Consider the following 11,288-nt stretch of genomic DNA (forward strand, 5'->3'; position numbering starts at 1 on the left):
CCAGGACTTTCACTGTCACCTCTGCTCTGTCCTCATTCATGGCAGTGCAGAGAGGATATGATGGGGCATGGAGCAAAAATGGACGCAACACTAGAATAGATTTAATGTTGAGTCTCAGCAGTTCTTATGACCAGCAACAGACATGGAGAACAGAGTCTCCTTCTCCTCTGAAAGAGAAAGCCATCAGAGAGTTTGATCCAGAAAACCTCAGTGCTTTTTAAAACTTTATAGTACGTATAACAGAAGGAGACTATGAAATATTAAGTAATTGGGCAATTCCATGAGAACAGTGGAAACTGCCAAATAAAAGTGGCATGCAATCACCCTGACTCAACTTTTATATAAATTTATCTATGCTGAGAAAAGTGTTTTCATTTCCTTGTGGGACTTTCACATTTTTCCACAGACAAAAGGAGGTTTCATCCAGGTGGGAACTGTATCAAAGAAAAACTGCATAAACAAAGCACTACTTCAGTACGCAGGAAGTTTCAGCACGAAATTTCTAATTTTGAAAGACTCTACAAAAGGGAGAGATGATGGCACTATAATAATCTCTAAAAGTACATGCTTCTGTACAGACAACTACAAAAACCTAGGAATTTTTTTTCTACTTGTAGTGTACAGTCCTGCAACCTTCTGTGAAGGTTTTTGCCTTTAGGTACTTCAACAACTCATTTGAAATCAATAGGAACTTTGAATGTAAATCACTAAAGAGACACACTTTAAGGTTTCTTGAGAGTAAAACTACATTAATGAGCATATTAAAATCAATCAGAGTTTTATTATCTCCTCATTAATCATATTTCCATGTTGCAAAACCCGCACAAGGGTGGAACCAGATGAAAGACAGGACAAATCTTTTTTATGATAAAAGCATTGTTACGTATCTGTTCTGTTGCTAACTATAAATTGTGAGAACCAGTGAATCAGGGATTGGAAAGCTTTATAAAGCAAACGTACTACAGAAAGGTGAAGCAAGTGTGTGACAGACTACAAAGAATACTTATCTAGAGGCAAATGAAAATGAGAATAAAGAACATTCCATTTCTCCTGTTATCATGTGCAGCACTTTCTTGTGCTTTTCCTGCAGATGCAAGGCAGAAAAAAGAAGAAGGCACGCAGCTTGCCCAGGTGAGGAAGCTAGACCTATGGGAAGACCTTTAGCAATAGCAATAGCCTCCATAGCAGCCTCTGGAACTAGTACATAGCAGCTGAGGAGAGAGTTCGGCAAATTCCAGTAGAATTAATAACGTGGTTGAGTATTTCTCAAAATAGAGGGGACTGCATTCTGTACCGTGATGACAAATGCTTATTTATCCCTGACTCATTCTTGTTTAATTTTTTTGTAGGGAACAATTAAAACTGATGATAAATTCACTTATGTGTTGATTCTACAAATAATTAAACACCTGAGTCAGTCTGTATTTGATTTGTAGTTCCAGTGGAAATGTGGTTTTTTATGTGTCTTCTGGTATTACGAGACATAACTCTTCATAAAATAAGGGTATTATTTTGTCTAAATTATTACTGTCAAAAAATGTGGGGAAATGGGATACTACTGCTGAAATTTTGTATTCAGTCATGTATTTTACACAGCTTCTGCACTGCCTGCTCTAAAGTACTCTGGCTAACCCCTAAAGCACAGCACAATGGAGGGTATATTACCAGAAAACAAACAATCTTTTTGACATATGCTAATTTTGAATGTGTTCTGAGTAAACTACAAAACATATATAGAAATAATATAATGCAAAACACTATCATTAGGAGAAAAATATCCATAGAGGTTTTAACAAACTCTATTACCCATGGTCCCATGGAACAGAAAGAAAGCAAAAGTACATGTCTGAAGTGGTGTTTGTGTAATTTTTTACAAGCTTCAAAAGCAAGCACCATTGACTATCCTAAAATGTTTGGGGTTTTTTGTTTGGTTTTGTGTGTTTGTTTTTTCTATTAGAAGTACCTGGAAAGTTACTATGGCTTTAAGAAAGATGGGGAATCTTTCATGTTGAAAAGTAATACTCCAATGACCCAAAAGATAAAAGAGATGCAGGAATTCTTTGGGCTGGAGGTGACAGGGAAACTGGATCCTGGTACTTTGAACCTGGTACAGAAACATCGCTGTGGATTCCCTGATGTAGCCGGGTTCTCCACCTTTGCAGGAGAGCCAAAATGGACAAAACAAGTTCTGACATACAGGTATTTATAGTGGAATTCTTAATGTAAAGACAATGTGTTACACAGCGTAAGTTGTAAAAACACAGCTGTATTTCTATCTTATTTTTTAAAGGATATTAAACTACACGCCAGACCTGAGTCCAGCAGATGTCAATGCAGCAATCAAGAAAGCTTTAAGTGTTTGGAGCAGTGTGATCCCACTGAAATTCATCAAGAAGGACAGAGGTGATGCAGACATAATGATCTCCTTTGCAGCCAGAGGTAAAACTCCATGTAACCATTATGAGTTATTGCCAAGTTACTCCCTATATGGAGCAGTTGACCCAAAAGGCTAATGACCTCTTTTCATAGGTAACGTGTCCAAAGTTCAGTGCCAGGTTGAACAAGCAGACAGAAAAGCACAGTTCCTACTGAAAGTGCTATGGCTATAATTCTCAAAGATCTTTGGAGGAGTATATAGAGGTAGATGATGAGAAGGAAAGAGAAAACAAATGTAATGAGCTGCTTGTAGTTCACTGGATCTGTACCCAGTATATAATGCCCAAAGTGTGCACAAACAATAAGGGACTTAGGGCTTGTGGGATATACTCAGGCTCAGAGCATTATGGAGTGGGTAGCTCTAGTTACACTCCTGAGATTAGTCATGTGTTTTGTGTTAGCTAAATAAGTTTTAGACAGACTCAAGACTTATATTTTTGGCATTGCCCTTAGGGTAGACTTACCAGCAGCCTTCTCTTTTTCATTGACAGTCATGCACACATGCGCTCTTCCAGTTTGGTCTTCTGTTCCTACCCAAACATACATACTCCTCTGGGCTGTGCAGAGTGTGCAGGCATCACATGTAACCTCTATGTCCTTAGGTCCTTTTCTGGAGATTACATTCAAGGGCTTACAGTCTTCCTAGGATCTTACTTCTGCCATTAACACTTAAATTACCAGTCATGTTCAGGTAACCACGTGATGGCTGCTGATACAGAGTTTATGAAAATTTTGCCTTATGAGCAAAAAAGGAAATCTATTGCAACATAAACCATGTCCTCCACTTTCCTCATGGCAGCAGTATGTAAATGTTGATTCATTTCTTGAGGAAACCAAGATTTCAGTCCTGATGCATCAGTTCAAATTTTCCAAAGTTTTCCCCGTGAAAAATACAGCTTTTGGCAAATCTGTGTGGAAGGAGAATTTGAAAGTTTACAAAATCAGTAGAACAGAGAGGTCTGTGCATGGCTGAGATCTGTTACCTCCATAACCCCAGTCAGTTGTGTATGGGACTTCCTCCTCAGGTCACAACGACTTCATCCCCTTCGATGGCCCAGGAGGGTCCATTGCTTATGCCTATGCACCTGACAAGGACTTTGGTGGAGATGCTCACTTTGATGAGGAGGAAACTTGGACCAAAAGCACAGAAGGTAGGGAATTACGTTCTCCAAGCCCTACCTGAAGCAGGCCCTATGTAAAATCAAGGGTTCAGAGCCTGTCTGTTCTCTTCCTTAAGAAGTGCTTAAAAATAGTGCTGATTTTAAGGAGCACTGGGCAGCTGGTTTCTACAGCTATAAAAAGCTTCTGCAGCAGCTTAATTTCTGCCACAGACTGGGTAGAGATTTATTTGGGAGGAAGATAAGGGACCTGGCAGTCCCCTTCTCCCCACCTCTCCAACCTGCTTGTCTCCCGCTGCACAGTTAGCTGACCTGCACTGGTCCAGGGACCTTCTCCCACAATGACTTCTGCAGGATCTACAGACTATTTCCTTCTACTCTATTGTAATGATTTCATTGTTTTTCTTTCTGACTAGAATTTAATCTCCAACTGAATTTCCCTTAACAGCTTCACTTGCTTAAGCAAGCAGTTCTGAAGGCTTCTGACCTACCTTACATCCTTTGTATTTTCAGGACAAATGAAAAGACCCAACTCTCCTATTATGTGTTTTGTCTTTTATTTTCAGGTACAAACCTGTTTTATGTTGCTGCCCATGAGTTTGGCCATTCACTGGGACTTTTCCATTCCAAAGACCCCAATGCTCTGATGTACCCAGTTTATAGGAAATTTGACCCTTCAGTATTCCCTCTTCATCAGGATGACATCAATGGCATTCAGCACCTCTATGGTAATTCACATTTATTAATCAACTAGTGCTTATAATGCAAAAGACTTTGGAATACCTTTCAGTGACAATTTTGTGTACTGGATAAAACTGAATGAGTTGTCACTTTAATTTATTTTATCAACTGCTTCTTTTAGGACCATCTTCTAACACCCACAATGACCAAAGGGATTCTGCTGAGATAAAAGACCCAATTGAGTCAAAAGATCCTGCACTGCCAAACACCTGTAGCCCCAATTTAACTTTTGAAGCTGTCACCACTTTCCATGGAGAAATAGTAAGTCAGCTTTCAGAAAGTAGAACAGCTGGGTATCATTTTTACACGAACCCCAATTGTTTGGTATCTGGGAGACTTCAGCTTTGAAGTCACCACCAGCTGTTGGACACTTGTCACTTTCATTGCTGTCCTTGCTTTGAGACAGCTGAGAGCCTACCAGTTCTGACACAGTATCTGCCTGAAGACTCCCTATAATGGTGATTTAATATATGAAGCTGTTACCACTTTCCATGGAGAAATAGTGTTCTTTAAAGACAAGTAAGTCAGCTTTCAGAAAGTAGAACAGCTGGGTATCATTTTTACACGAACCCCAATTGTTTGGTATCTGGGAGACTTCAGCTTTGAAGTCACCACCAGCTGTTGGACACTTGTCACTTTCATTGCTGTCCTTGCTTTGAGACAGCTGAGAGCCTACCAGTTCTGACACAGTATCTGCCTGAAGACTCCCTATAATGGTGATTTAATATAATAATGAAAGGAAAGGATAACTGATTCAGTGCTGAACTCAGAGAAACTGAGCCCAGAGACTTCAGGAGAAGGGCTAAAAGAGCTGACTCCCCTCTTTTTCATGTGGCTGTGCTTCTACTCTTTCAGATCCTCTCCAAAATCAACATTAAAGCAAGTTTTGACCTCAGAGTTTGAAGTCCACAAAGCCAGTAAAGTGTTATTTTGTAGAAGATCCTCATGCACACTGACCATGTCTCTCACCCGGTGATGATAACCGGGTTTCATTTCAGGGTTTCATTCCCAAAATCTTACCCCATACCAGCCATGTGAGCCAGGTCTCTCTAGGCTCCCTTTCTGTGCAAGGGAAAATGATAACTGTTTTGACAAAATGGTCCATCTGACCTATTTTAGATGCCTCCATCAAGATGGAGGAATCCCATCACGGAAATAGCTTTTTTTCCGTTGACATTACAGGGAGCTTAGGGTGACTAACTCAGGGTACATGGCTGGGTTTAGTCAGATAAATCCTCTACTGGTTGTGTTGATGTGGTTTCATGCATTAATGTGTGTGAACGTCTGATTTTATTTAAAATCTGTTCTATGTTTATGTAAGGCATTTTTGGCGCAAGCATCCTGCAGTCAGTACAGCCGAGTTAAATATCTTCGATCTGGCCATGGCTGCCACCTGGTGTTGATGCTGCATATGAAATTCCTGAAGAAGACGAAACTGTCATTTTTAAAGGTAAAATGTTGTCTTTTTATTTTCCTATGTCATCTTTCCAGGTAGCCTTGAAAGTTTGTGTCTCCACTAAAAAACAATCTCTTTCTGTAGGATTCCACAAGCTTTCATTTAGTCCAGTAAATTGGTGTGTTCCACAGAGATAACAAAAATATTATCCAAGATAAGGAACATGTATCTTAATTTTTAATGTCAATAGAGAAAAGTTTATCTGCCAAAATCAATGTAATTATTTTCCCTTTTTTTTCTGGAAAATTATATCTTGAATTGAAAAGTTATAACACACGGTTACTCCTAGCTTGTGGAAAACTAACATTAAGTAGAAGGAGGACTAAAATTTCAGTTTTCATAACATGTGGTGCAAAGAACTATTCTTGCAATTTTTTGAACACTATAATTAATATGTAGAATGTTTTTGAGTAACCATTTTTTTATTTTTGCATTTTTTCAATTAGAAGATTAGCTTTCATGAAAACAATTGTGTCATTGCCAGAAGAAGGTTCTGATGACATATTTTCATCTATTTTTCTTGATAGAGAATGAGTTCTGGGCTGTGAGAGGGGATACCATACTTCCTGGATACCCTCAAAAGATCTACACTCTGGGCTTTTCAAAGGATGTTAAAAAAAATTGATGCTGCTTTTTATAATGAAAGAGAGGGGAAAACATATTACTTCACTGCTGACAAATTTTGGAGGTAATATTTCCTGTGCTATTTTCCTAAATAGGAGAAATCATAATCATAGAATCATAGAATCATTTGGTTGGAAAAGACCTTTAAGATTATCAAGTACAACCATAAAATCACATGATCAATATCCTGTCATGATTTAAGACTCATTAGTCACACACTTTTGGTAATCTCTTTCAATGTCACAACTGGCTATGGAAAAATATTTGAAATAAAGCTGAGACAGTGGTTTTAGCTCTCCTTTAATTGATTTAATTCTTTAACAGTTCTATCTATCTATCTATCTATCTATCTATCTATCTATGTATTTATTTTCATTTAACTGCCACGGGAAAAAAGCCATCCTACTGCTCCACAAGTCAGCTCAGGAAATCACTCAGAACCTCACTATTTGTATAAAAAACATTTCCGTGGGGTAAGGAATATCCCACCCTTTTTCCAGTTACTGACAGAGAGTTTCATAAAGTTTCTGATAAATACCATGAGCTGTAAAGAATTATCTGCTGTTCATGGTTATTATTTCCTCTTTTCAATCCAGTTCCTGCTGCTTAGGTTTGTGCTACAGGACATAGATGTCTAACAGCTGAAGGAGATGCTCCTATAACAGAAGCAGTACATATCCTGAACTTCTGCAGATGAATGACACAATTTCTGTCTTTCCTGCCACCACAATGCCCATGTCATTGTACATACAGAGATCATCCTGGAGTAACTATTCAGTCACATACTTGCAGTTTAAGCAAAAAGATCTGTCTTCCACATTTTAGTTCAAACTCTTAGAGTTTGAAGGATGTCAGCTGAGCAATTTGTCTGATCATTAAATCTTTTACTCAGCAAAAGTATCAGAAGGAAAATGCTTTCAGAAGCCGCCTTATTCCAGCACTGATAGGTAAACTGCATTTTGCTAAAAATTTAACAACCTGCTATAAGTAACTTAAGTAAAATGACTTAAAATAACTTATAACAAGAAAAAAACATTTTTCTTGATAAACATTTCTTACAGAGAGGGAACATAGAAGCAATCTTTTTATACTCTTACAAATCTAACTTATGTATGAGAAAAGATTATTTGCCTCTCCTTCAGGTACCTCTTAGAAAAAATATTTAGCAGATTTATGATGATGTTATTAGGTTTTCTTAGACATGTCTTGGGCTGATGTAGACAGAAGCAATTCTTCCAGTGCTGCTTATAGATTAATAAATATTGGTGGCACGTTGTGTCTGCCTCAATGCTACCTAAATGATACTGAAAAATCTTCAATGAATTCAGTCATCTGTTGATAGGTAGAAGAGAATGAACTGATTTAATCATGAGTTGCTTGCAGTTTTTACTGACACCAGGTTGTTTATAATTTTTCTCAGTTATGACAAAAACCGTCAGTCCATGGATAGGAAGCCCATACTGATAAGAGGTGCATTTCCAGGAATTAATGGGAAGATCGATGCTGTTTTTCAACATGAAAGTGAGTAACTTCTTAATAAAAACTGCATGAAATGCTTAGGGTTATAGAGCTGAACAGAGTGCATGGACAGTGAGAGGCACTTCTAAATGGTGCTTCTAGCCCATGACAGACAAGACTCTGAAATAGTCATGTAACACTCCCATGCTTTACGCCCTTGAAAAATCGTAATGGTATACATTTGATGACAGCTTCACAGCTGGAAAGTCCAGCTCTAAGAAACAGATAGATTTATCTGTATTCATGCTGACATGCACCTCACACCATGAAGAGCACCACTCAAGACAATGACATCTCAACAACATAAGGACTACCTGCTGTGAGCAAAGCTATCACAGCCTGGCCTTCTGACCTAAAATGACACTTCTTTGAGAATAATGATTGACACCAGCTTCTCCTGCATGAAGAGGAATGTTACTGAGACAGGGAGGTTCTGGAACAGACTCAAGGGAACATCCACACTACCACATGACACAGCTTCCCAGCTGTCTCCTGGCTCCTCATCTCCTGATCATCAAACCCCATGCATGTTGATTGCTTCCCAGCAAATCTATCAGCTTCCTCCAAAATGAATCTTTCACGTGGTGCTGGGGATCCTTAACTGCAGCCGTCACTCCTGGAGGCAGTGTGGAGCCAGCTGCCCCAGGCTGGATGTCTCCTTTGGCGGCACCCCAGCAAGCTGCTCACACCTTGCCGTGCTGAGCAATACCTACCCACAGGTGGCTGGAAATACACCCTTCTGGAGGGTTTCAGTAGAGCCATTGCATAACAGCAGATATTTTAAACTGTACAAACACACAGGATAAAATTTTTTGTAGTATCACCTCATGAGATTAATAAAGTATATTATGCAGTGTGCTCATGGCTGGTTTGCTATAGAAGGTGTCCCCATGCTGCTGTGAACCATTTTGTAGAAGTTACACCTGGGACCAGATGCTGTTGGCAGTATAAGAGTATCCAAAGTTTTTTTGACCTCTTGCCAAATGTTGTTAAAGCATACTAATCTTTATACCTGCAATATCATAGTTCATCTGGGTTTTCTTTTCCCCTAGACTTCTTCTATTTCTTCCATGGAAGAAAGCAATTTGAGTTTGACCCTGATAAGAAGAGAGTTACACGCCTCCTAAAGACAAACTTCTCTTTTCAATGTTAAGAAAATGAAATCTGTAATGGTGTTGGAAAGAATGAAGTGTTATTGCACTAGAAACACTTCTCCTTTTACAAATACATGGAATATATAGGTACTTAAGTGTTACTTATCAGACCTCAGCCCCTGAGCAATCTGTGTTACTGTAAATAACAACAGTATTTAACATACTGATGTGTATATATGTATGTAATTAACATCAAGACTGCTAGCTTACCAAAGAACAATGCAGTTTTTACTTTTGATACAAAATTGTGTCTTGTTTTATTTTTTCCACCATCTTCTTTTCACTCTTAATGCTGTACATCACCCTACACAGAGCTCTACCAGCCAGGAGTCCATGAGGAAGAGCATTTCTGTTCCTAGAGCTAGGATGACTTTCAACCAGTTTTAGATATTTCAAAGTTAAACAAGCAGGCTAATCAAAACTGTGGTGAGCTGAAAACAAGAAACCAAGTGAAGTTTTTAGTTTCTACCTCTACTTTATAGCTACAGATAAGCACCCGATTATGCAGCCAATCAGGATGTTCACATACTAGAGCACTTTCCCATCTATCATTTCTCATACTTTACAGACAGGTGTTCCAAGACCAAGATATCGTGCCACATACCACACATACCACTCAACCAGTGTTCTGATCGAGATAACCCAGGCACACAGTGCTTTGTGTAGTTTTGAACTCCTTCTTTTAGGCTGGTGCAAGGTCCAGCTTATACTTAATAATAACTTAGTTTAGTCTTTTAAAGATTGCCTTTGTATAAATCCCAGCTGCTATTTATTCTCTTAATAATGTTCTCATGGGAATCTCAGCTTCTGCAGTGCCTTGGTTTGCAGCCTGTTGTTGTTTCTCTGCATTAAGCTACCACTCATAATTACAGAAAGACAGTCAGGAGCTTCAGAAAGCAATCTCTTCCAGCCTGAGGTGGGTGCCTAGGGATGGAAATTCTCCTTTTCATTACTGACTGGAGAAGCAGCTTGGTTGAGCAGTTTATGTTAGACATCTGTTTACGGAAGGCTAAACTTCACAGAATCACAGAATGGCAGGGTTTGGAAAGGACCTTGAAAGATCATCCAGTCCAACCACCCTGCCAGAGCAGGATCACCTAGACTAGGTCACACAAGAATGCGTCCAGGTGGGTTTTGAGCATCTCCAGTGAAGGAGACTCCACAACCTCTCTGGGCAGCCTGTTCCAGTGCTCTGTCACCCTCACAGTAAAGTTTTTCCTTATGTTCAGGCTGAACCTCCTATGCTCCAGCTTGCACCCATTGCCCCTTGTCCTGTCATCCTCTATCACTGAGAAGAGCCTGGCTCCTTCCTCCTGACACTCACCCTTTACATGTTTATAAACATTAATGAGGTCACCCCTCAGTCTCCTCTTCTCCAAGCTAAAGAGACTCAGCTCCCTCGACCGCTCCTCACAAAGGAAGATGCTCTACTCCCTTAATCATCTCTGTGGCCCTTAGGCCGCAAAACATCACACTTAGATATGATGAAACATACTATAAGATATTTATTGATATATATGTGATGAAAGGCTCATCTCCACAAACACAGTGAGGAATCTCAGTCACCCCTGACCTGTCTCTGCTCCTCTCCATTTGTCCCAGAGGAGCCCCCATGGGCTGGGGGACATCCATCACCATATATCAAGGGGAGAATATCCTCATCTTCTCAAGGCTGAGGGGTTACTGCCAGGGGAATGGGGATCAGTATGCAGGGGAAGAGCATTTGGATGTTTGAAGGGGACTGTGGGAATGTGCAAAGATTTATTACAGGGTGATGAGGAGAATGACCAAAGGCAGGGAAACAGAAGGATCAAGGTAGATCGGAGACAAACAGGTTTCAGAAAATAGAGGGATAAGAGGATGAACAGAGGTGGTTGCATGTAAACAGACTGTAGGTCAGTGTGCTTCTTTGGCCATGCCCTGCACGTTTGGTCCTGTCTTCTCAGTACATCCTCTTATGTGTAGATGAGCTCTTTCCATATGTGTTTGGGTGAGCTTCAAGCTGGACTGGCTGGTGAGTAGGTTGAGAGGCCTGAGTACCAGCAGCTGGAGCACAGCTGCACGCTGCAGGGTCTCACACGTAACTGGGGAAATAGGAGGTACAGGGGCAGCTACTGGGAGGACTGCATGTCTGAGTCCTACTACTGAGGGCATCCATGCTGTTTGTATTTCCGTGTTGATGTTTCACCAGCGGATGGAAGTACTCATCAGCCAGAGTAGTAGCCAGTCATTTTTGTATTT

General features: G+C 39.9%; 1 protein-coding gene across 1 annotated transcript; it reads left to right on the top strand.

The window, feature by feature from the left end:
• The first annotated feature begins 1,023 nt into the window (after positions 1-1,023).
• LOC104535899 (stromelysin-1-like) lies at positions 1,024-9,046 on the top strand. The gene is given in 13 exon segments (XM_010191696.1): positions 1,024-1,131; positions 1,958-2,199; positions 2,291-2,439; positions 3,462-3,587; positions 4,121-4,282; positions 4,417-4,560; positions 4,799-4,814; positions 5,617-5,658; positions 5,660-5,745; positions 6,279-6,364; positions 6,366-6,439; positions 7,796-7,896; positions 8,946-9,046. Coding segments are annotated over 13 exon segments (1,437 nt in total).
• The last annotated feature ends 2,242 nt before the right edge of the window (positions 9,047-11,288 follow it).

This window comes from Mesitornis unicolor, unplaced genomic scaffold, assembly GCF_000695765.1.
Source record: "Mesitornis unicolor isolate BGI_N332 unplaced genomic scaffold, ASM69576v1 scaffold2029, whole genome shotgun sequence".
Classification (NCBI taxonomy): domain Eukaryota; kingdom Metazoa; phylum Chordata; class Aves; order Mesitornithiformes; family Mesitornithidae; genus Mesitornis; species Mesitornis unicolor.